This window comes from Ailuropoda melanoleuca, chromosome 7 (genome assembly GCF_002007445.2).
Source record: "Ailuropoda melanoleuca isolate Jingjing chromosome 7, ASM200744v2, whole genome shotgun sequence".
NCBI classification, from domain to species: Eukaryota; Metazoa; Chordata; class Mammalia; order Carnivora; family Ursidae; genus Ailuropoda; species Ailuropoda melanoleuca.
The window spans coordinates 1,119,855-1,147,210 of NC_048224.1; the positions used below are offsets into that span (position 1 = coordinate 1,119,855).

Sequence of the window (27,356 nt, forward strand, 5' to 3'; positions counted from 1 at the left end):
ACCCATGAAGAATAACCCCACTTTTACTAATGGCAGTTTTAAAGTGAAGGCAGCCCATATCATCTAGGTGCCACTGGAATTCTGGTGTTTAATATGATGAATCCTATTAGTCTAATAAAAACAGTGTGCCTGAAAACAGTGAAATCTGTTACCTTTAGATAAATAAAATCAATCATAGTCATAATATTAAAACAAAACAATTTACTTTGAAAACCAAATTAACAAGAAAGTGTATGTACTAAAATAGAAACATAGGAAGGAAAAACATTGATTTTAAGATCTAAAGGGGACAGTTGGAGAATATGAAGAGAATCTTGAGAGTCGGAAATGAACATAAAAGAAAAGTAATCTGGTTTTTAATGTGGTTGTTGAAATATATTCTTGCATATATTTTATTTTCATGACCCAATTTTAGTATTTAAAATGAGACCAGAGCATATTAAAGATCCCTTTGGAAATAGGAAAATGTAGAAATGATAGAGGCAGAGGTGGGAAGTTGGTATTTAAGGGCCAAATCCAGCCCCGAGATATGTTTTTAGTTGACTGACACACCATTTTATAAATTTGATAAAAATTTTAAAAGTTGAGAGATTTTGTACAAAAATCCTTATTTTTATCTGTACTTGAAGAATAATTGTGCATCTCTCTATGTCAATAACATGTTGGGATGAGGACCTGGCCTAAATGGGACAAATGATCCCCAGATTACCATGATTTACCAATATATTTGCTTACCTCCTGCCTGGCCCTGCGGGCATTGGAGTTGGGACCCATGGTATATAATGTAATGATCGAATTCACATAACTTTGTGCATGTGCACATGTTTCAGGTGGCTTACAAGGAAGAGAGAAGGGATTTATCATTCCTGTGTTGGTAAAGTTTAGTCTAATAGACTTATTTTTGCTTAACTTTAGGTCTTTCTTTTTTAGTGTCAGTTAATGTGATTGGCACTTATACCAAAAAGTGTTGCTAGGACTAGGATATTGTACAGGTCATGCAGACTATGAGCTACTTTAGGTGATTTCTGTATAGACAGAGGTGGTAAGAACTTCTCTTCCTACCCTTGGGCTAGGACAGAAAGGAACAGTGATTACTATAGGATTATAGTATTCATTAGATTTGAAAGACTGTCCTGATGGGGTTGACACTTGTCCTCTCTTCCTGTGGTCTTTAAAGGCAGGATGGAGTCTTATGTTGTTTGAGCGACACGCTCTTTGACTTAAAAATAAGTTGATGGATATGATAATTCCTTCAAGATGTCTTTAAACCTTAAGAGTCTTTATATTTACTTGGGGCATGACATTTATGAGAAACTAGTGTTAATGGGGGTGTCATTTTTCTGGGATAATTCAGAATTTGAAAGGAGATATTTGGCTTTAAGTAGGAAATGAGAGAACCAACTAAATTTCATTCCTCCTTATCTCTGGGTTCTTTTGGTTATAGTAGGATTGCAATGAGAAACAATTTAATTAAAGACTTAATCAGTGTTAATTCTTTTAGAAGACTTTACTATTCTAGTTTTTGTGACACTTATATTATGTAAAAAGATTATATGCCATATCCAATTCATACCTTTTATTAATTGAACTAATCTTTTGCCACATATTAATTAGCTTAATTATATTAATCACCTGTTATATTTCAGTACTAAATGAAATAGCAAACCTACATTTCAGTATTTTGCAGAGCCAGTGTAGAAAAATACCGTATATTGATAGGACTGAGTCTTTGGTCTTCACCCCATTCTTCATGTTGCAGTGGTGGGCAGGTGTGGTACTGAATCTATCCAGGTACACCCAAGAGTTTTAAAATTCAGAGTCTGTTTGTGACGGATTTAGGCTTTTGGCTTTCTTTCTTGTCTGTGTATTTACTCTCTGTGAGAATTGCCACCGCCTAGCTGAAGTATACAGTATCTAAGTTTAGGGAACTTTTTTTTCATGTTTCATGTCTCCTTTCCTGTAGGTGGGCCCATGTCATGTGTGCTGTTGCGGTCCCAGAAGTTCGATTCACTAATGTCCCAGAAAGGACACAGATAGATGTAGGCAGAATACCTTTACAGAGGTTAAAATTGGTGAGTGGCAAAGCCTCTTTAATTTACCTAATAAATTAGTGTTAATTTGAAGTTCTGAATATTTCTTTTAATGTCACATTCTCAAGATAATTTTTCTCTTACCTTCATTTCATTATTCTACCCTTTTTTTACCTTTAGCCTACATTTACTTATCTGTACATATTCTTTTCGTATTTTATTGTAAGTATGATATAACCTTCCTCAGTTCTGTTTGAAATGAGGCAAAGGAATACTCCTTTTTCTGGATTAGTGTGAATTTTCAAACCATGGTTTGTTAGTAATATACTTGAATTATCTATCTATATTTAAATTGTTTAATTTTTCTCTCTGGCCTCTCTTTCGTTGGTCTTGACTTAGCAAATTCACCTAACCTGATTCCATCATCTCTTCACTAAGAGATTTGTAGAGAAATAGAAAAACTTTTATTATTACCAAGGGATTTTTTTCATTTACAAATAGGTACAAGTCATTTAATTTGCCAAACTCTTTGGCTGATTATCTTCTGACTGGTTTAGAAGCTTTCATAAAAATCTTCCTACTGGTTCTCTTTGTTAAGAATATTTTTCATTCCAAGGATAGGCCTTTCATTCCTCAACACTGGAGTTCTGTTAAAGTGTGAGCCAAGAAAGCATTAGTTTAGGCCCTTAAATTTCATATTTAATGATAATTTTCTCTAATGTTCCATTGCGTGATTTTAAAATACTGGAGTGTGTTTTACATGTGGACTTAATTCCCTAGAATTTCTTCAGTACTTGTTATTTTTAACTTGAGATCTTTCCTCTATAGAATATTTTGGGCACTGTAGCAATAACTTTCTACCCAACTATTAACTTATTACCAGTGTCTTCCCCATCAGGGAGCTGGGCATATTGTCTCTGGACCTCTGTCACAGGCACTTAGAATCTACAGTCTTTCATTCTCGGAAAAGGGAAAGTATACACTGTTGTTTTCCATTATAGCTGCATCAAGAATTTCACATTGCTAGAAAATACATGGTACTTTACGGACCTGATGATTGTCATTGGCAGGTTTGAGTGGTAGCACCAGGATGCCCAGGATGTGGTAGTGGAAGTTTTGTGAATGAAATGGGTCATTTAAATGGCCCTTTAAAGCCCACAGTAATTCAGAAGAGAGTAAAAAGTTCTTTAGCTCCTGGACTTCATAGGAAAGTTTGAAATCTTGTATCTTGGTCACCAGTTTAAAAAAAAAACACGCACATACCAATGAGAAACAAACAAAAAACATTTGCAAGAATTAGGACTATGAGATAGGATATTTTAAAAATGTTGAGTTCATCACATGTTGAAGAATTTAATGTTTAGTATGACAACTATTAACAAATGTCTTACATTTTAATTTTTTCTAATTTACAAGTAGTATGTATTTCCAAAATTTCCAGCACTGCATTTAACAATCATCTTTGGTTCTCTTTCCTGAAAGATGACTTCTGTTACCAGTTTAATGCTCTGGTGCTTTCCTTTAAGGAACTATATCCTGGCTAAGTAGTACGTGAATGCTGACTTACTGTTACTCACACCAGTCTGGAAGCACTATGCTATGCCTCGCCTTGATTGTGTATATCTCATACTCTTTACAGAATGTTTTACATCCTTAAACAATTGATACCTTGAAAAGCATATGTTTTGACTGAATTTAAGATCACCTGAAGTCTACTTCTAATGAGCTGTTTATTGACATATTTGGGTGAAATTAGCAGGCTATAGATCAGATTTTCTGTTTTTAATAGTTTTATATGCATGGAGAGTTTCTTGGTATTTATCAAGTGGTACTTATCAAAATCCTCACAGTGGTTAAGTGGGAAAATACAAGAAGAAACTTCATTTTTGGGGGAAAGAAATCACTCAGAAATTCTGTTACACTTTGAAAGTGGGCAACAACCAAAAGTCTAGATGACTTTTTTACCAAGAATTGTCAAGAAGGCACCATCACTGTGGTGAATCCCCATCGCATAGCGTCTGTGCACCAGTCTTTCTCACTTAGTGAAGGGTATGCTTTCCTGACATTAGTACTCTTTTAAAGTATAATCTATTGGTACATGGCCAACATTAGATGTCAGTATCAATTTATTTCACCAAACCACTATTACCTTACCTTGCCAGGTACTTACTGTACATTTACAAATAAGACATCGTTCCTATCTTTTAGCATTTTACAGTCTAGATAGGCTTTCTGAACTTTGGCTCTGTTGACCTTTTAGACAATTTTTTGTTCTGGGTGATGTCTTGTGCATTGTAGATTGCAGCATCCCTCACCAAACAGACAATGCCAGGTACCTTTTGGGAGGCAATATCATTCCCATTTGAAAACCTACCCACTGGTCCATAGGGAAGATGTACACATAAAGGAAATTTTAACTTTCATCATTTTCAGACAGAATATCTTGGATGAAAGAAGTAAGTTGGAGACTGAGAGAATAGAAATTCTTAATTGTTTTTAAAAACAATCCTAGCGAATTTGGGGGGCGGAAATTGAATTTATTTGTCAATAAAGTAATGAAATTCAGCACATATGTATATATTTACTACTGTATAATTATTATGTAATCTGATTATTTTAACATTACTTGTTCTTATAAAAATCGAACAACCTTGAATAGTAATCAAGTGATGTGTATGTGTGCCTGTGGACATACACAAAGTAATTCTGAGTAAATATTTATGGAATAAAAGGCAGCAAATTGTTATTATTTCTGCTTTTGACTAAAAATTATTGTGTCTGGAGGGTTTGATAACACGATACCAATGGCTTCTGCCTTTTTATGGTTTCCTCTTTAAAAGTTGTGGTGGTAAATTTACGCACAAGTCTTTGTTTGTAAGGTGCTCCAAAAACCAAGCGACCCATGAAGCAGCAACAAGGGGAACGCTTGAGCCTCTCCCCATGCCCACTAGGTGGTGCTGCTGTACCAATTTTTCATCCCATTTCCCTTAAATCCCCTCCCTAACAAGTGCCTATTCAGAGTTCTGCCCACATTTGTAGAGGTGTGTGTGTGTGTGTGTGTGTGTGTGTGTGTGTGTGTGTGTGTGAGGGACAGAGAGACGGAGAGATGGCACTAGGAAAGGGAACGTGCTACTGGCTGTGCATTCAAAGTGCTGAATTCCAGAGGGCAATTTTTTAGTTCCGTTTTCATTTAGCCATATGAAAAGAACAGCTTTCCCTTGGGGCAAGTTAGTGTTTTTCTGTATAAGTAATAAGCAACACTAGTAACAGCTAGTAACTGTAAGAGGCTTAAAGAACATAAGTTTAAAATGCCTTCTGAAGTATGAAAGCTGTATATTTAAAAAATGATCATTATTATTAGTCTTTCTTGAACATGGAATACTGGAATTTATGTAGAGGTATTTGAATGTTTTGGTGATACTATTGTTAGCCTTTTATTTATTCATTGGTTCAACTTGCAGCCTTTGAAATACCTCTCTGTACAATTATTTGTGTAGGGAGATTTTTTTTGTAAAGGATATAAGAAGATTTGTTTACTTTAGTAGATTTTCCCTCTTATTTGTAATGACCATTTTTTAAAAAGAGGCAGCAAGTGGAAAACAACTTTTTCAGTGCTCACCAGTGGATTATGTTGGTCCTAAAATGGTGTGTGCTTATATGAAGAACCTTTATCTCATCCAGCCACCTTGTTCGGTGAAATCACAGGTGTGGTCTCTGCTCATTAGATAATTAAATGGTCAACGATGATGACACTAGACTGTGTGGTTGATAATTTTTTTAAAAGCTGAACAATATTTTCCAGTACCTTCTCCACTCTCCAGTGAACATCAGAGCATTGGTGCCTGGTAGGACAAAGGATGAGGAGGATGCTGAAGACATTCCTACCCCCCCACTTGATCAGTGGGCTCAGGGATAGCCAGGCTTGGGGTTTGTTTGAAGTCACAGGTGATGGGTATGCCTGAAGACAAAAAAGAAAACAACTAACTCCACGTCATACAGATTTTAGAATTTATGCAATCATTTCCTTTTCTTAATTCCTTCCCTCTTGTTTTCTCTACTAATATGATTGGTTAGCTGTGATCATAATTGAATTTCTGGAAGAGGAGCAAAATTGTGCAAAGATGAGAATACAAGAAAAGGAAATAGAGATAAAACACACATGAAGTTAGAATGTCTTTTTTTTTTTTTCACGGTGGAAAAAATATAGGTAAAAATTATCAGGAAGACGAGTTAAGGACAGAAATTTAGAGAGGATACACAATATATTCTTTTTATAGTAGAATCACACAGAAGACAGAAGTATTGTCTGCTGAAATAATCTTCAGTATCAGTGTTATCTTTTGGAAGCAGATCACCAAAAAAATCTTTAAATTCGATTGTAAAATTTAAGGGAAGAACATTTTAAGAACCCAACAAAAGGAGTAAAACAGCGTGAATTCTGGTATTTGTTACATACTTACCATGAATGTCTATTACATACGGCGATCACTTCTTGAAGATTAACTAAATATCTGTGGAATTTGTATGAATAAAACAGCAAGGCAGGTTTGTGGATTCTTAAAAATCTTGGAAAAGTGTAGCAGACCTTCGATGCAGTCATTAGTGTAAAATTGTTTTCCTGTTTGAAGAGGAAGTTCTCAAATAGAAATTCTGTAAGACTATTTAAATTTTAAATTGCATGTATCAAAGCAAATGGTGTTTATCTTGATTGCTGTCATTGCATCAAAACCTTGGTTGTTTGTTAACCACACATCCATCCTTACAGTGGCATAGCACAGTGCCTTTGGTTTCTATGTCTGTGGATAGTCCTAAGATTTTTACATTTGAAATCCTATTTTTGCAACCAAATAGAGGGAGAAATGAATTTTGAAATAGCTGAAGTTGCCCCCAGACCTTCAGTGACCTCCGATGTGTATTTGACGAGTGAACCAAACACAGGCACAAGTGTTCTCTGAGTGAAGAACATTATTTTGAAAAAGAATTTACACTGCAATGATGACTGAGCTACAAGCCTTTCAGTATCTGGCCGAGACCAACTATTCTGCCTAGAAGCCTCTATACACTTTAAAATTTGTACCTGAAGGCAAATAATAGTGAACTTGAAAGCCAGAGATTATAGTTTTGAAAGGTACATCAATTCTGAAAATAGAGTGGTTTCACTGTGGTATTCCAGCTGAAAAGTTGAATGAAGGGGGGAAAAAAAATACATCCAGGCTTTCTATTTCTTAGAATAAGGCACTTGTTCTCTTGCTAAATGGCTTATGTTATCAGATGTATTGAATACTAAAAATAGAATTACTGAGAGAGAGGGCTGGGGTCTGCCTCATGTGCTGTCACCCTCAGCCCTATTTAGTTAATGTTACAGCAACGTTAGAGATCAGCTTCACTTTCTTTCTAGAGGAATCACAGGTGTATTTGACAGAGCCTGTGTTAATGCATTTTGGGAAATGTAAAGACCTTATTGATTATCTTTCATCACTTTAAAAGAGGAAAGTAGCACTGTAAAGGCAATCAAAAAACGTCATTAGGTTCCACATTAACACGTGTACTGTTTTATTCACACTTTCAGTTATGTTTAAAGACAAAGAGGAATTCTAAGAAAATACTAAACATTGACCATGATGACTGACTTTATTGTTTAAATGCAGCGGAGGAAAAATTGCTCTTAATAAAGTGAACTACTGAAGGAGGAATAAGTTATACTACAGATGAAATAATTGTGTAGGGTGTAGGGTCCTATTATTTAATAAATTCAGTATGAAATCTCTAATACCATTAAGACCATTCTTCAGAATTTCAACATACATTGTATCCTCAACTTTGTAAGATTTTTAAATAAGTTTAGCGTAAAAAAATGTATATTAGTAGCTGTATAGTACTTAACTGTCAGAATGATTTGCTATGGGGACTAGATCCTATTGCAAGTTGTCAAATTTGTATATTGCTGTAATACCAAACCATAAAATCTTTTGAGTAAAATGGAAAATGTCAGATAGGCATGACTACAGATAATATACTTTCTGAAGGCTGTAGGCATCTATAGGAGAAAACGTGTAAATGCATGAAATGTTATCTTGTTACTATGGATTTTCTTTATCTGCTGAAAGAAAACTCTGAGGCAAAAGAAAATTGATTGGAATCTTTAAATTTTTAGTTTTGAACTCATTTTTCCTGGGGACTAATTTTAAAACATTATTAGATAAGTAGAATTTCATATAATCCATGATTCAAGAATATTGTAAGAGAGTAATCTTATTTTTTAGCTTGCATTGGTGAGTGGTTCATTTTTTTCCCCTGATTTTGTCTGTGTGAGTAGTGATTACTGACAGATCTTTTAATTGAATTAGTGAGCTGGGGTTGGGGTTCCAGAGATGGGATCATTCCCTTCACTCCAACATTGACTGGGCCAGTTCCAACAAACACATGCCATACCGAGGCAGCTGCTAGATGGCTCTAAACAATCTATAGGGTTTTGCTTGGTCGGTAGTGAATGACAGCAGAGAGGTTATAGTTTTTGAAATGTATAGTCATTATGGTAAGACAGTAGATTCATTTTTATCTGTTCTTTTAATATTTTAGTATTAATTAGGTTGTTTATTCCCTCAAAAGGGCATTCTTAAAAATCCACAAAAATAAGGTATTTAACATATGACTGTGGTGATATATTTTAGGCATGCTTTCTCAATTTAGTGATGTCATTTTCTAACATGAGCTCATACATACAGGTATCAGCACAGTTTAAGCCAGCCACAGTTTGGACCTATTGATTTAAATATGAAAGGGTCTTAGCATTCATCTGTATTACTGTTTGGATCATGTAATTCTAAGTCTCTGTTACATTGAGATTAAGACTGTTTGAGTCCAGTGTCCTCCACTTAGGCAAGCTTACCATGCGGATTGCTCTCTCTTAACCTCATCTATAAACTGGGGTGGTTGTGAGGATTAAGTAAGAAAGTGAAGGGCCTGGAATACAGTTGCCTTTAAAGGAGGTCATTGCTTATGGCTAATGATTCATAGGTCTCTGTGAGCTGCCTTTTGACCAATCAGGAACAGAGCAGATAAATATTTCTACTCCAGACGGAGTAGGTTCCTGGTGCTCTTTCATATATTTATTCATTCATTTGTTCAATAAATATTTATTTAGGATTGGCTGTGTGATTTGGTGATAGATTTTATTTCATTTCTATTTTTATAGGTATTACAGAATAATGGAAGTTATTGAATATTAGGCAAGCAATTGCAAAGCAGTGTGTAAAGATCTAGTGTAGTAAAAATCTGGAATGCAGTGGAGGACCTTACTAGATTTGAAGTATTAGGGTTGGTGACATAGAGGTGGAGAAAAACTTCCTAGAAGATGCAATGCCTAATAATGCTTAATGTGAGACCTGAAAGATCTTCAGGTCTCACATTATACTGGAGGAGGGGTCAGTATGCTTAGTAGCCTGGAAGTGGGAGGAAATTGTGAAGCCTAGGAAATGAAATTTCAGTAGAGCTGGAGCATGAAGTATGAAGAGGGAGAGATGAGTCTTGAGGAGAGAAAGCCTCAGATGAGCTACAACTGTGCTGTCCAGCATGGTAGCCTCCGGCCACTTATGGCTGTTGAGCACATGCTGTGTGGTTGGTTAGTGTTATTGAAGAACTGAATTTAAACAACTTTGGGGCTTTTTTTTTTTTTTGGCTCTCATTCACATCCACACGCCTCCCACTGCCTTTCTAGCGGATCCTGCAGAAGTTTAGGCCTAACCACAGATATTGAGCAACAGCATGCAGGGCCTGTGTAACATCTAGCCCTGAAATATGCTCTGTTGCACAGCGCTTACAAGGTTCTGCTTCTCTAAGTGAACCCTGATTTAGACACCTCCCAATTCATTTCCAGTCCTCTTATGTAGGTTGAAGCAGGTGGGTAAAGGACTAATGTTGGCAGGAACTATAGTTTCACACTATCCTTTTATTTTAAATTTTATTTAATTTTAAATAAGCTAAATTTAAAAACTGGAGGCAGCGTAAACACATGAAACATACTACAGTTTTGATAGATGTACATTTCAAACACCCTTGAAAATTTAGTGTCATAACTGAGATGTGCTGTAAGTGCAAACACACAGCAAATTTCAAAGACAGTATGAAAAAAGCAATGTGAACTATCTCATTAATTTTTATAGTGGTTACATGTCAAAGTGATAATATTTTGGATTTCTTGAGTTAAATAAGATATATTCTTAAAATTAATTTCACCTCATTCTCTTTCTTTCTTTCTTTCTTTCTTTCTTTCTTTCTTTCTTTCTTTCTTTCTTTCATCTTTAAGATTTTATTTATTTGCTTGAGAGAGAGAGAGAGATAGCAAGCAAGCGCAAGCAGGGGGAGAGGTGGAGGCAGAAAGAGAAGCAGACTCCCCACTGAGCAGGGAGCCCAATGCCGGGCTCAATCCCAGGACCTGGAGTTCATGACCTGAGCTGACGGCAGATGCTTAACCATCTGAGCCACCCAGGTGCCCCCTGATTCTTGTTTTGTTATCAAATATACGTAATATATACTTTTCATTTTAATCATTTTAGGTGTATAGTTCTGTGGCATTAAATGTATTTATATTTCATGCCCCTGTATCTTTAGAACTTTTTCATCTTTTTTAAACTAGCCTTACTCATTGAACATTAATTTGCCATTCTTTCCTTTCTCACCTGTTTTGTAATGTTGCTCCTAAAATATTAAAAATTGCGTGTGTGGCTCATATTGTATTTCTAGTGGACAGTGCTATTCTAGAGGATTTTGTACTTAATTCTGAACACACTGGAGAGCCTTTAATATGTGTTACGAAGTGAAATAGTATGATCATATTCATATTTCAGAAGGTTGTTTTGCTTTTGATGTGGAGAATGTATTCAAGAGAGCAGGACTGGAATGTCAGTAATCAATTGAAAGATGATTTTGGCATGAACCTGGGGATGGAGAGAAGTGAACTGATCAGAGGCAGAGTAAGCTAGGTGTGGAGGAAGCTGGGGTTCTGACATAAGTAGCTTGGGCAGTGGTCACGCTATGCACACTATGTATAGGGCTTATCACCACTGGAAGGAGCACAGAGTTTAGGGGAAAGTACATTTTGCACATACTTAATCTGAGGTCCTTGTAGTCCATCTGGTGTGGCTCAGGAGAGAGATATGCCAGACTCCTACATCTTACGGGTATGTAACTATTTAACAGCTTGCTCCTGGATGGTTAGGGCTAGAGGCATACAACAGTCAGTGACTATTACTGGACAGTAATTCAGGGGTAGTGAACAAATGTGCTTTGTCTGGATGTGCATTTGGTTCATAATAACATTGTATCTGCCACTCCAAACTCTTGTTTGAAGTGTAATAGTCAAGTAAGATGGTGTCAGCCCCGTCAGTTTCATTTACGTTGTCTCTTAGAGCAAAGAGAAGAAATACATGGAAAATGAAAGCAAAAGCTATAGAAATGAGATAGTCTGATTTGCAAAAGATGAGCAAGAAAGAAAGTGTAGTGTTCTCATTAAAAATAAATGTGTCCTGCAACAAGTAGAAACATCATCTGCTCTGGGATGTTGTTGCCAAGATGTGTGGCCACAATATGAAAAATTATTTGCTGTAAAAATCACATGGGGTTGCTCAAACCCATGAAAAGGTATTCATTTTAGGTTTGCTTTTTGTTATAATTTCAGTTTAATTTTTGTTTAAAATCATCTTTTCACTAATAATTTTTGAGATAGAACTGCCTATAGGATAAAATTTTAAATCATGATTTTTTTCGTTCGGAACATAAAATACATTCCATCTTTCTTTAAAAACAAAATATTTTACTTTAAATAAATGAAAAAAGTAGTCAAATAAATTGACCACTTTTCATTACAGGAATAGTGCTTAAGGTTAATCAACACTTAAACATTATTTTCCTGGAGCCATCCATTGCTCCTGATTGATTTAAAAATTCATCGGTTTTAAAACATTTTTTCTCTATAGACAAAGCAAAAAAAATATTGTGAAACCTTTTCACTAAATAGCAGATACTTTTCAGTAAAAAGAACCATGACACTCTGGCAAAAGTATAATTTTAATAGACTAATGAGCTTTCTAACCAGAGCCAAGTGAGCCTCATCTGATTTTTACAGTGATAAATTGACTATGTCAAAATTTGCAATCTAGTCTGGTGAAATATTTTACTATGAAAGTTTAATTCTCATTTCTTATTTATGAAAGCAGGGGTAGTGTCACACTAGCTTATAATATGCTGGCCATTTGGTATGATTTATTTCAATGAGTGTCACTTGTTGATGTGTTTAGTGATTGTTGACCTACTTTAATTATAAAACTCTAAGTGATGTGAAATGTAATAAGTCAGCTGCTGTAGTTAAGAGAACCAAAAAAACAAATCATGATCCATAGATCTATTCAGTTGTCTTTTCTTAGTTTTAATGATGTCACAGCTTTAAATTTGACAGCTCTTGAGTTGGGAGCAATGGAAGAATAACAGATTTCTTTACTGTTGTGGAAATCTACTTAGAATTCTACTACAAAGCATATCTTGAAATGTAATAAAATTGTCTTTTATTACATAATTTGGGAATTCCAGCCTGTCATTTTTTCAAGGTTTTGAGGAAAATTGTGGAATAAAGAGTTTCTCTTTCATTCATTTATCAATCTTTTAGTCAATAAATACTGATGAAACTGATCATACATAGTATTTGGTGCTCAATGACTGGCTGTATGAAATGGGCAGAGTCATTCCTCTTTTGGGGTTTCCATTCTGGAAGGATTTAGATGTAGAACTTCCAAGGATGTGGTTTGTTCTTTGGGTCATTTGGAAAAAAGGCAGAAGAGAAGGGTGGAGTAGAGCATTGGTCTCAAGCATTTCTCTACAGAGAGATTGAAATAGGCTTTTCTGTTTTCTAATGTCAGAGTGTTTATTTCATGTAGATAATTTCTAAGAAATAGATAAAAATATTAAAAGTGTACATCTTTCAGATATGAAGTTAGTTTGAGATCATTTTAGAAATATAAACATCTTTAAAAACATAATTTTAAAATAGTGGTTTATTATTAACATACAATTTCAAATTAGTCATAGCTCACAACACAATGACATATGAATAATAAAAAATTCATAATAATGAAGTTATTTATAATATGTGCTGTTTCAAATACCACCATGTCTTGGAGTTGTTGTTTTTTAAAGAATTGAGGGATTTTGTTGTTATTTCTTTTATATTGCATAGTAAAAGGCATGAACTCAGTACTGCTGTAGAAATTTGCTTTAGAATTTCTCTAGGAAGAGGCTATTCAGAGAGAATTATCCTTTGGTATTACCCCTTATGTTTCTCAAAGCAATTCATAACTATTTTTCAAATAAGAATTTTAGTTGGCAGGTCAGCTTAGAACTCCTAGAACTAGGAGGGAGATTAATGACCCAAATGTTTTTAGACACAACAACAAAAAAAATTTTAATACTTCTAACTCTTAAGTACTGTTTCTCTAAGAATCCCTTTTTATAATGTGAAAACGAAGAAGCCAACAACATAAAAATCACTCCTTTTCCTGGCAGGCCCAGTGGTTAATATATGTGCATTTTCAGGCTTCTCAATTTGACAGGGGCAATCACCATTTAATTTCAAAATTCCATTTATCTTAGTGATAGCCTTAGAACTATTGAGCCTTCTTTTCCTGTCTGTGACAGCATTGCTCCCTCTCTGCTCCTCGCCACACGCTGATTTGGGGATCCCTACCCCACGACTGTGGCACACGACCCCACTGCGTTGCACATTCTGCACAGATAAGCATGACAGCCTTTTCACCTCAGCTTGCTGTGCATGCACAGGGGAGAGCAAACAAGCAAGCATGATGTGTTCATCCTTAATCACATTCTGTTTCTCTGAGACATTTCAAGAAAGTGACAGGCCAAGCTCAGAGTTCAGGTTATCAGCCTGAGACACACAAGGTGCAGGGCATCTCCATAGCCGATAAGGCTAAACTGTACCATTTAACTTTGATTTTTTAATTTAATGTTAGAATTTTAATATATAGATCATGTATGGCTCTTAGTCCTTACTTTAAGGACTTAACTGTTTTAGTTATAAAAGTAATGTGTTTTTCTCATTGAAGCTTAAGAAAAACCAACCTAAGTGTATAAAATACACAAATGAAGGCCATCTTCGGCTCCATGGCACTCCACAGAAGTGATCATGTTTCATATATTGAAGTAAAGATTCTTGACTTTTTTCTATGAGGAAAACAGCCTGGAAGGGTACAGCATTTTACCATCCTGTGTTATAATTAAGAGTGTGTTTCAATAGCATACATGATAGTCCTAGAGAGAGTCCCAGGCGGACTCCGCATTGAGCGCAGATCCCAATGCAGGGCTTGATCCCACCATCCTGAGATCATGACCTGAGCCAAAACCTAGAGTCGGCCGCCCAACTGACTGTGCCACCCAAGCGCCCCAAAATTTCATTTCTTTTAGGTAAATTCCTAGGAATAGGATTGCTGGGCAGGATGGTAAATTGCATGTTTAATTTAATTTGCCAGACTGTTCTCCAACATATATATGTGCTAGTCAAACACATGCATGTAAACCTGTTAAAGATATTAGTCTTAAAGGTAGTTGTGTTTTTCCTTTCCTGTGGTCTGTGAACCTACCAGTATCCCTAACATTTCACATGCCTTTGCTTATCTCACCCATTTTGAAATTTTTCAGTCAGCATTTTGAAGGTTTTGTTTTGTTTTTTAATAGAATTCAATGACCTGAATTGCACTAAAGGTAGTGTTGACTGGTCCTCCTGAGAATTGGAACACATTTTCTCATACATAAAACATTAAAAATGATTAAGTACCAGTGAAGTTTACAAATGTTTAACTTTTTAAAAGAAACTTTTGATTTTTAAATAATTACAGATTCACAGGAAGTTGTGAAGATGATATATTCTTGTGTGCCCTTCTTGCACTGTCCTTCTTTGGTTACATCTTATGTAATTACAGTGCAGTATCAAAACCAGGAAATTGATATGTGTATATAGTTTTGTGTAGCTTTATCATGTTTATAGCTATACATTTATTACCAGGAAATGTAGTTCTCTGGAAATGCTTAAAAGGGAGAGCAAACAAAAATATTAGTGGTGTATTGTATTGTGGCTTATAGCATATGTGAAAGTAAAAATAACTCTTGACACTTGATGTAAAACCATATAACAATTATGCAAAAATTTGATCTTCCACTTCACCAGAGGACAAATATGGATAGCACCTGAGCATATGACAAGATGCCTAATGTCCGTATCCATTAGGCAAAGCAAGTAAAACCACAGTGTGATGCCACTACCTATCTGTGAAATGGTTAAAGCCAATATAACTGACAATACCAAGTGGTGATGCCAGTGTGTAGCAAGTAGAACTCTCTTACATTGCTAGTGGGAATGCAAAATGGTGCAGCCATGCTGGAAAAAAGGCTGGCAAATTAAGCTAAATATGCAATTTACCATGCTGCCCAGGAATCCCACTTCTAGGAATTTACCTAAAAGAAATGAAATTTTGGGGCGCTTGGGTGGCACAGTCAGTTGGGCGGCCGACTCTAGGTTTTGGCTCCGGTCATGATCTCAGGATGGTGGGATCAAGCCCTGCGTTGGGCTCTGTGCTCAGCGCAGAGTCTGCTTGGGATTCTCTCTCCCTCTCCCTCTGCCCTCCCCCTCCCCACCTTCCCATGCTCACTCACTCGCTCTCTCAAAAATAAATAAATCTTTAAAAAAAAGGAAATGAAATTTTATGTTCACGCACTTATAGTGGCTTTATTCATAATTACCAAAATCTGGAAACATCCCAGTGGCTTTCAACTGGTGAATGAATTAATAAACCATGATATATCCATACAATGTAACACCACTCAGCACTAAAAAGAAACAAACTACTGGTACCATCAACGTGGATGAATCTTAAATGCAGCATGCTAAGTGAAAGAAACCTGACTCAAAGACTCCATACTGTGTAATTCCACTTATATTACGTTCTGGCAAAAAAAAAAAAAAAAATCCAAAGCAAAACAAAACAACCCCCCACCACCCATACAACTATAAGGACAGAAAGCAGTGCAAAGACTGTACAGGGGTGGAGTGGTTGACTGCAGAAGGACCCAAGGGAATTTTTTTGTTCTGGTAGAACTGTTGTATACCTTAATTGTGGTGGGTGTTTCATGACTGAATTATTTTGTCGAAATTTATAGAAGTGTACACATGAAGGGTATATTTTACTACAGTTAATTACATTGTAATTTAAAAGTTATATGTAAAACTTTGCAAGGCCCATGGTGGGTGTTGATGCCATGTGATTTCTGCCCAGCATTCTGAATGTCAAAATGAAGAAATTCAATGAGCATGGGTAAAAGGTGGGAGTAACCATCTAATTAATGATGTGCGTGAATGGATGAATGAAATTCCCACTGTCCCTATCTACTGTCCAGAGAAACCACAGCCAGGAATAAAAATTATGTATAAAACTTTATTTTTAACATTGCTAGATTGAAGGAGTGCCTGGTTGGCTCAGTTGGAAGAGCATGCAACTCTTGATCTTGGGCTCGTAAGCTCAAACCCCATGTAGGGTGTAGACATTACTTAAAAAAATAAAATTTTTAAAAAATATATGTACTAGATAGACTACAGAAGTGACTAACAAAACCAATGATAACTCAGTGGTATAAGGAAAAGGAATATGTGGTGAAGAAAAATAGGAGAGGAAATGAAAGAATGGAGATGACAGTAGAAAGGGAAAGGTTTAGGGAAGTAAAAAGTAAAGTCCATGACTACTCGCTTCCTACCCCAAACTCAGTGTTTCCTCTCCTTCTTGACAACATTGGACTTTGTGGTTAGAACCTTCTACTCAGAAGGCTTTTCACATAGATTTCCCTCCATTCAGAAAGTTCTCATCTCAGGTAGTTACTTCCATAACTAAAATCCTACTGCCAAAATCGTTCCTAAGATAGGTATTAATCCTAGTTTCCACAGCTTCATCATATAATCATCTCATTGAGGAGTAAATGAAATCTTTGTTATGTTGGCACATTGGCTGGCAGTGAATTAAGGTTCAGTAACAAACCATCATGAAGTGATGGTGTTGACTCTTATCTAATAGATGAGAAATCAGAGGTTTAGAGTGGTTATGTTACATAGGTAGAAATCAAAGAGCTGTTCTAAACCTGACCTCCTGACCCAAATCCCATGCTCTGTGCTACTAGGATATATTCACCACTGAGTTAGTTATCTCCTTGATCTTTTCAAAGGCTTGAAACAAGCACTGATGTGCTGAAGTTAATTGTTGCCAGTATTTTCCATGAAAATGATCATCTCAGTTCAGGTATATGACCTGGTTTTTGTTTTATTTTGTTTTGTTTTCCATTTCAGAGGACATTAAATGTGCAATAGTATAAAATGATGTCTATGTTATATAAGTCCTTGGGAGAAATAGGTTGCAAGACAATCGAGAAAGTGTTCTTAAATTAAGTTTAAAAATATTCTTACATAGTGCTATTAGCCTTGCAGGGCCCGTCAAACTCCAGTTCACTCTTGCCTGGTGTCAGATCTGTTGGAAAGCTTTGACAAACAGTTGGTATGTCAGACAGCGAAAAGCCTCAGAGAGGTGCATAGACACACGTAAATCTATCATCTAAATAAACTCCACTAGTGGCAGGTGTCTCAGAACTCTAACTCACGGTGATGTGGACACATGGGTTTTGTTAACCAGAAACAGCATTTTAACACTGACAGCTTTTAAAAAGACATTTCTGGACAGGGACTTGCTATCTGAAAAACTGCAAACTAATCCTGCCCTCAAATGAAAAGATTGTACTGGAGTTCACTTTATAGAGAAGAGAGGGATGTCGTTATTGGATTTATTTCGTAGCATCTGAATCTTTTACATATAGAAGCAGTTTTTATATAAGCTGTTCTTAGAACTCAACCAGAATGAAAACTTTGGTTATAGAAAGTTATGTGCAATTAAGATTTGACCACTTTGTTTTTATGCTTTGAAGCCCACATTATTTCCTTTATGTTGAAAAAAATGCAGATACTTTTTAAAAAATTTATTATGTTAGTCACCATACAGTACATCCTTAGTTTTTGATGTAGTGTTCCATGATTCATTGTTTGTATATAATACCCAGTGCTTCATGCAATATGTGCCATCCTTAATACCCATAACTGGGCTAGCGCATCCTCCCACCCACCTCCCCTCTGAAACCTTCAGTTTGTTTCCCAGAGTCCATAGTCTCTTGTGGTTCATTCCCCCTTCCGTTTACCCCCCATTCATTCTTCCCTTCCTTCTCCTACCGATCTCCCTGCTATTTTTTATGTTCCATAAATGAGTGAAACCATATGATAATTGTCTTTCTCTGCTTGACTTATTTCACTTAGCATAATCTCCTCCAGTCCCCTCCATGTTGCTAAAAATGCAGACACTTTTAAAGCATTCCAGGTACTGTATTAAATTGAACACGAACATTTCATCTATCCATCCTTTGCAATCTTTATTATTTGTGAGTAACCCTAAAAGGCCAGATCCTTTTAGTTAGTAGTTTTGCTGAGTCTTTTGTGGCTGCTGTATAAGGCATTAGCCAGTGACCCTAGCTTTGACATGTGGACATAACCAGCATTGACATGTGACCATAACCTTGTTGCTTCTGTCTGTTTTACATGAAAAGGTGTGTGTTCTATGGGTTTTCATGAATTTAAGGGTTTACAGAGGTCTTGGGACATCTGACAGTATCTTCTTCTGTAAATAGTGAAGAGATGATTTCCACCCTTGAAAATTAAGGTCTCCTTTCTTTGTATTTGTGAGGCAATGAACAGAATATCCCCTTTTCAAGCAAAGGAAGGGATATGAAACAATTTTCTTCCCAAGTGGACCCCAGAAGAAAGCACCCCGGTTGTGATGGTGGTCTGATAGGCAGTGAGGAGACTGCCAGTGAAACAGTTGTGCATTTGGGTATTTTGCCAGGGCCCCCCCAAAACAGATCCCGGAGCTTACTACCTCTTTGGGTGTGATAAATTAGTTGTAATTCTTTCTGTTTATGCTGAGTTTTAAATGCCTTTTTTTTTAAATTAACAAACCCATATCATCAGTTTGAGCTTACTCATCAGGAAGGACAAGCTAGGTGGTGGAGAAGAGAGAGACCCCTTCTCTTGGACACTTTATTTAGTTATTTTTAAAGATTTTTATTTGGGGCTTAAACTAGATCTTGGGTGCTATGATTTGTCTGGTTAGTATTCTTAAAACAAGTCAATCCTCACTTGTCCCCTGTCATGGAAAGGAATGGTAGCAGCATAGCTTATGGGAAAAAACTGTTAGTTATGGCATGTGTACCCTGGGTACTTTGCCCAGTGCCATCATGTGCCTCACCCTTGTGGTCCTTGACATTTCTGTATCCATTCATTATTTCTGTTCTCCCTTTGCCAGGCCCTGTTGTAGGCATCCTACTGTAATGAAACAATAGTAAAAACAACACCACCCCCCCCACCACCCAGAGTCCTTGCTTTCAGACTCTATGCTAGGCTTTATTCCAACCCATTTTTACTAGAAACAAATGATTTGAAGGAAATTGAGATATATGATAATTCTTTTATGATATACATGTAGGAAGTAGTGGAACTGGGATTAAATTCATCTGTATTATTCTGAAGTTCTTGCTGAGTGCACCAATATTCATTAATGTGTAGCACACTGGGCTTTTGAAACTTATGATACACTGAATTTTTTAGGGTAGATTAAGAGTCTAGACACTGAAAACAAAAATAATACTGAAGTCTCACTGTGAAAATGGCAGTTCAGTAGGAAGTGGAAAGTTGCATTGGCATGCACCCCATCTTGTTTAAGATGCTGTTTCTCATCCTAGATGGGAATAGCCAGTATAATCTCTAGGATGGGGACACAACAGCCTGAGCTCCTGCTTGAGTCAATCCGTGGATTTTTTCTAAGATAATATATCACCTGTCATTTCCCCGTCGAATCTTAGGACTTTGTGTTCAGTTATTTTAAGTTTTGTTTGTTGACCTACAAAGCTGGTAAAGCTACTTCTTTTGACTTGTGTAGTTTCCCATCCTGGAATCTCTGTTTCCTTTGGTAATTGAGTCCAACATGTGTCCCTATTTCAGCCTCAAAAATAATGACTGGAATCAAAATCTTTCCAAGGTATAAGGAGTTAAATGATTTTGGTACATCCTGGGGTCACCTCCATCACATGGAGGCATTTTAATAGGAATCTCAGAAGGAGAGCTGTTAACCCTACAGCATATGACATGCCCAGAGGCTTGGTTCCGGGGGAATGCACTTCGTGTCTCAGCCTGAATCCTGCCTCCCTGGGGCACATCAAAGCAACTGAACATATTTTGAGTTTTGGTAAAACTATCACTCATTCATCAAAGTTCTGTCTGGGAAATATATGTTTCTGTTTTGTTTATGTGAGTATAGTTGACACACAATGTTATATTAGTTTTGGATGTACAATATACAGACTCAACACCTCTATATATTATGCTGTGCTCACCATAGTGTAGCTACCATCTGTAACCATACAATGCTATTATAATATCACTGACTATAATTCCCTATGCTGTGCCTTTTCTTCCTATCACTTATTCATTCCGGAACTGGTAGCCTGTATCTCCCACTCCTGTTCGCCCATTTTGCCCCCTGCCCCGCAGTGAATCATCAGTTTGTTCTCTGTGTATATAGATCTGATTCTCCTTTTTGTTTGTTTATTTGTTTTGTTTTTTAGATTCCGCAAGTAAGTGAAATCATACAGTGTTTGTCTTTCTCTGATTTATTTCACTTAGCATAATACTCTCTAAGTCTATCCATGTTATAATAAATGGCAAATCTCATTCTTTTTTATGGCTGAGTAATATTCCACTGCATGTATGTACCACATCTTCTTTATCCATTCATCTACTGATGGGCACAGGTTGGTTATTATAAATACTCCTGCATAAACATATTGGTGCATATATCTTTTCAAATTGGTGTTTTCATTTTCTTTGGGTGACTACGTACTAGGGGATTTTGCATCATAGGTATTTCTATGCTTAGTTTTTGGAGGAAATTCCATACTGTTTGCCACAGTGGCTTTGCCAATTTACATTTCTACCAATAGTGCACGAGAGTTCCTTTTTTTACACATCCTTGCCAACACTTGTTATTTCTTGTCTTTCTGATTTTAGCCATTCTGACAGGGTGAAGTGATATCTCATTGTGGTTTTGATTTGCATTTTCCAGGTGATTAGTGATGTTGAGCATGTTTGCATGTGTTTTTTGGCCATCTGTATGTCTTTTTTGGAAAAATGTGTATTCAGGTCCTCTGCTCATTTTTTTTTTTTAAAGATTTTATTTATTTATTTGACAGAGATAGAGACAGCCAGCGAGAGAGGGAACACAAGCAGGGGGAGTGGGAGAGGAAGAAGCAGGCTCATAGCGGAGGATCCTGATGTGGGGCTCGATCCCATAACGCTGGGATCACGCCCTGAGCCGAAGGCAGACGCTTAACTGCTGTGCCACCCAGGCGCCCCACCTCTGCTCATTTTTTAATCAGATTGTTTGGTTTATTTTGGTGTTGACTTAGATACGTTCTTTACATATTTTGAATATTAACCCCTTATCAGATATGTCATTTGCAAAAATCTTCTCTCATTCTGTAGGTTGCCTTTTAGTTTTGTTGATGGTTTCCTTTGCTGTGCAAAATGTTTTTATTTTGATGTAGTCCCAATAGTTTAGTTTTGCTTTTGTTTCCCTTGCCTGAGGAGACATATCTAGAAAAAGGTTGAGAGAGAGAGAACAGGAGTGGGGGCAGAGGGAGCAGAAAGAGAAGGGAGAAGCAGACTCCCCTCTGAGCAGGGAACCTGATGTGGGGCTCAATCCCAGGACCCTGAGATCATGACCTGAGCGGAAGGCAGACGCTTAACCAACTGAGCCACCCAGGCACCCTGTATGTTCAGTGACTTTTTAAAAAATAATTTTAGATATACTTTTGTGTAATTTGCAGTTTTTCTATAAGAAACTTTGTGTTGCTTGTAAAATCAGAGGAAAAAAAGTAAAGTATAAAATTGGAGAAAATATTATTTAAATACTTTGGCCTTTTATATGATGTTTTGTCTAATGACCTCAGTAGGAGGGATATGGGACAAACTGTAGCTCAAAGAGTGTCTACCGGTTTCTTCCCTTTGTTTTCAATACACTCTGAATCATCTTTTTTTTTCCCTTTCAATTCTAGACACATTTTTTTTCTTAGTAATGTTCACAATTCCATATTCATCTTCTTATTAATGGTTCCTTTCAACATGGAAGATTCCCTTTGATGTCTTTGGTAGTGATTTTCAGGGAATCCTTGTTTTATTTGCTAGCTAACACCAAGATCAATATTTTTTAATGATTTTCATTATTGTCTGTCATTTAAAAAGTATGTAGCTTAATTAAATTGAATATAAATTGCCTTCAGTGTTTTCTAGAGTTTCCATATTCCAAAAAATAACTCGAATTCAAAATGTACTGCAATTTCTATCTTTACTTACTATGTTCTTAATATCCTGCAATTAGTCTATTCTTGTTTGTCAGACATAATTTGCATGTGTGTTAGGAGCGCCCAAACCCCACCCAAGTTCAGTGATTCACTGGGAGAACTCATAAGACCCAGCAGGTAGTTGTGCTCACAGCTGTGATTACAGTGAAAAGATACAAAGCAAAGTTAGCCACGTGGAAGGGTATTGGGGATAAGGTCTGGAGGAAACCAGGGGCAAGCTTCCAGAGTCCTCTCCCAGTGGAGCTACATAGCACCTCTTAAGGCCCTTGGAACCAGTTGTGATAATACATGTGAAATGTTGCCAACCAGAGAAGCTTGTTAGAGAATCAGTGCCCGCAGTTTTTACTGGGGACTGATCACATACGTGGCACCCTCTGCCTAGAATGTGCCCTGGAAGGAAGAAGGGATTAACCATACTGTTTGTACTGTACAAGTGTTACAGGCACAATGAGTCATTCTTATTAGGGAGTGGGCAGAACTCTCCTGAAATTCACATTGTTAGACAACTGCCAGGGGCCAACCTTCTAAACAGGATTTTCAATGAATAGCAGTCCCAGGCCTGCTCTGTGAGCTCCTTTCTACACAACATGCAATAAGAAGCTAGAAGTACCCATTTACACTAAAGGCAAAATTGCGTTTTCTAGAGTAAAGAATAGCCCTGCTATGTGCATTAATCTCTGTGGGAGTGGCTTTGGACGTCTGCCCTTTAGCTCGTTTTTCACCTCTGTAAGGTGCACTGATACCTTGCACTTTAGAATTCTGTGATCCTGGGGGTGTCTGGCTGGCTCAGTCGGTTAAGCATCTGCCTTCGACTTAGGTCATGATCCCAAGCCTGCTTGTGCGCTCTCTCTACCTCTTTCTCTCTCTGTTTTTGTCAAATAAATAAATAAATAAATAACTATCAATCTCAAAAAAAAAAAAAAAGAGAGAGAGAGAGAATGCTGTGATCCTGTATGTTTTCTAATACTTTATATGTCAGGGACTGAAACTGAAGTCCACGTGCCATAGGATTATATGAAGACTGTCCTAGAGGTCCAGTGCAGTGATAGTTCTGAGAGAATTAAATAGCAGACCCTCAACTGTTGTATGCACTGTCTCCTTATATTGACCTGTATGAGAATGAATGTTGGAAGGGGCTACTGGTTCTCCTTTCTCCGTTTTTGCTTTATAGAATAATTGTATTACTTTCAAGTAGATAAACAAAGGGACATACCGAGTACAAGTCTTAAGAGAGCAAAAGAAAGACAGATTAGGCAATAAATACTGAAGTGAACAGCACATTATTTCACCTAGGCCTTAATTTATTGAGAAGGTTGTGACCTTATCTACTAGCTGCCCATTTAAACCCACGGCCTTCTCTTCCTTGGTCCACAACTAGTCCACATCATCAAGCCTCCCTTGCAGGTAGGAGCTCAGCCAAAGATATGGGAGTAAAAGTGATGGATATCACTCCCAGGTTTGGCTTCTAAATACCCCCACATGTTCTCTTCCTTACTGTTTTCTGGAATGGAGTTGACCCAGATTGAGATCCCAGAACCGAAATGTTGAGATGGCAGCACTTTTGTCTCTGAATGACTGTGGAGGAATTCTGCCCCGCTGAACTGTTTGCCAGCCCAATACTGTTATGTGAGCCAGAAATGAATTTCTATTAGGTTTAAGGTATTATGTAGTTGCGGCCTATATTTTACCCTATATACTCTTGATTATCTTGTAGAATTAGAATTTAAAAATGAGATGGGTAAGGGAATACATATTAATATATTTATTTTATTTTAAAAATGAATTCAGACTTACTCTGAGAGAAAATAAAACCATTTAGGCAGACTGGTTTGGTAATGAGGATTGTCTTTGTCTATTGGGTTATATATGTATATACATACATATTAGATACTTAACATAAATTGGGTTGAGTCTGCAGTCTCAAAAGTTTGACAAAAACATATTTAAAACACATGCGTAATTATAACTTAGAATTCTATGCCAGGAAATAATATCCTTTAGTTTTTTTTAATCCTCAAATAAAAAAATAAAATGTATAAGGTTTAACTTTAACATATGCAGGGAGAGGTGTAGTTTTCCAAAAATAATTGTAAGCAAAATCATTTGAAGACTACTATAGAAAGATGACTTTTAAGTATTTTAAATGAGTCTTTGTTGACCTGATTAATAAATAGGCAACTAGTTATTCAGTTGTGTAAATGAGCTAAATGTCCAGGGTAAACCTAAAGCAAACGACGGAGACTAATGCTACAGCTTGAACAACTTCTGCTGTTATAAGTCTTCCAAATTACCCTCTTAAAATATTTGTAGATCTCATCAGGCAGGTGAATGGAAAGGTTGAGTAAGTGATCTTCCTGTAAGAAAAGTGTATGCGTAGTGGGATTACTTCACTTAGTGCTGCCAGTAAACCTGAAATTTTATTGTTCCTTCTCCTTTCCTGAATCTCTTTTATGTGCTTAAGAGACACATAGCTATGGGATGGGCCTCGGGACCTGGGCCAAATGTTTGTAGGGAAGAAATTGAAGAATAACTCGGTGACTAAAGTGCTAAGGGAAGGACTTAGTCTAACAGAATGCGATTTCCTAAATTTATGGTTTGGCAAGCCTGATCCTATAGGGTTTTAAATAACTTAAGGGAAGCATTCCTGCTTGTGCCCCAGCTTGTCTCACTCTACCAGTGTGTGAAATATACTCACATAAGCTAATTTTAAAAATCTTCATTTGTTTATCTGGTTAAGAGATACATTTCCAAAAAAATTTACTTTTTAAAGTAATAATTACCAATATTATATACATAGCTTTTAGTTACACTTTTTTTAAAAACGCAATTATTAAACTCAGAAGGTTTTTTTCTTAAGTTAGAGCCTTGTCAGTGGAAAATTAAAAAGTAAAACCTCACTTAATATGCATGTTTTTGTTAACAGACCAAACTCACTGCAAGCAAGGAACAATAGTGGGAAACCTGAGCATGTGTCCTCCATGCACATATGTAAAAGATCAGAGGAGATCATCAGCTCTCACAGGTGGTACTGCCCCAGTGACTGAAAGCATCTCCAGGAGTATGTTCCTGGCATTCATCCACTTTGAAGATGTTGGCAACCATAGATGCCAGAATCACACCTGACATTTCTGTTGAAAAACACTGAACACACCCCATGGGCCAAGAGCCTGCAGGGGTAATGGGGAAATCTGGGAAGTAGAATAACTGCTTTGCATGAGGAAATATGAAAACAGACCTCTTCATATTGATGGAAGAAATCCTTTGAGTTTCCAGTGTCTGCAAAACAAGTGTCTAAAGCTCTGGAGATGAGTTCAGAGGGGCAATCTGTAGACGGTAGACCAGGTACTAATAAGGAATGGCTGGTGTTACTTCAGAAACTCAAGGGACAAGATGAATATTCCAAATTTCTTGCACTCCTTTAGAGATTGAATAAGGGCAGGAACTAAAGAGCTAATCACTGGCTAAAGGGACTTTTTAGGAAGGTATTTGGGTAGATGATGCTTAGACATCAGGTGCCTTTCACTGGGCTTGGCCTTCTCCCTATGAATGGCATCATGGTGGCTCTGAGAATGGAATCAACAAAGAAATACTCCAGAGACTTGCTTCTCTGGAAATTCTGTCCGTCCTCCAGGGCAGAGACTGTGACCTCTACGTCTTTGCATCACTAGAACCTCAGGTGGGGCCTGAGTCCATACCCTGAAAAAGATTAAACGATGAATGAATGGGTCAGTTAGAAGATTTCCCTCCAACCTTGCCCACTAGGATGGCACAGAGGAATTCAGACTAACACCCCATTAGGAATAGTGTGTGCTCACCTGTGTTCCATTTCAGGCTCTCTAGCAGGTAAGATTTAGGAGGAGTTAGGAGAAGACCCAGTCAGGATTGTCACTGATACTGTGATCAAAGTAAGACACCAGGGGCAAAGGCATCCCATTTAGAGTGACTCCATAAATGCTCACTGGAGCTTTCAGAGCCTTGCTGTTTGGGTCCTCTCTGAGATTGATGATGGAAGGGATAGTGCTTCTCTTGTATCCATTTGCAGAGGCAGAGCTTTGACTGCTTCCTGCCTGTGAGCCCCAGTATTGTCTGCTGACTTGACTTTCCATCTTGAGACTATTGGGTTGTCATACTCTGCTCCAGATCTCACACTGCTTCAGAGCCACTTCCTTGAGGGCAGGATGATCTATACGGAATAAAAAATGAAATGGGCAATTTTTTTAAATGTTTTTTTATTATGTTAGTCACCATACAGTACATCCCTGGTTTCTGATGTAAAGTTCGATGCTCCATTAGTTGCTTATAACACCCAGTGCACCATGCAATACGTGCCCTCCTTACTACCCATCACCAGTCTATCCCATTCCCCCCCACTTCCCTCTGAAGCCCTCAGTTTGTTTCTCAGAGTCCATAGTCTCTCATGCTTCATTCCCCCTTCTGATTACCCCCCCCTTTCTTTATCCCTTTCTTCCCCTACCGATCTTCCTAGTTCTTATGTTTCATAGATGAGAGAAATCATATGATAGTTGTCTTTCTCTGCTTGACTTATTTCACTTAGCATTATCTCCTCCAGTGCCGTCCATGTTGCAGTAAATGTTGAGAACTCGTTCTTTCGGATAGCTGAGTAATATTCTATTGTATATATGGACCACAACTTCTCAATCCAGTCATCTGTTGAAGGGCATCTTGGCTCCTTCCACGATTTAGCTATTGTGGACAATGCTGCTATGAACATTGGGGTGCATATGGCCCTTCTCTTCACTACGTCTGTAT

At 37.1% G+C, this 27,356-nt stretch overlaps 1 protein-coding gene across 14 annotated transcripts in view; it reads left to right on the forward strand.

The window, feature by feature from the left end:
- The window catches only part of KDM4C (lysine demethylase 4C), a 502,429-nt gene that overhangs the window by 381,049 nt on the left and 94,024 nt on the right, over positions 1-27,356 (forward strand). For all 14 annotated transcript variants that reach the window (XM_034663835.1, XM_034663840.1, XM_034663834.1 and 11 more), the window contains one exon: positions 1,964-2,072. In XM_034663835.1, coding sequence (XP_034519726.1) covers positions 1,964-2,072 — 109 coding nt within the window. The remainder of the gene's footprint in view (positions 1-1,963; positions 2,073-27,356) is intronic.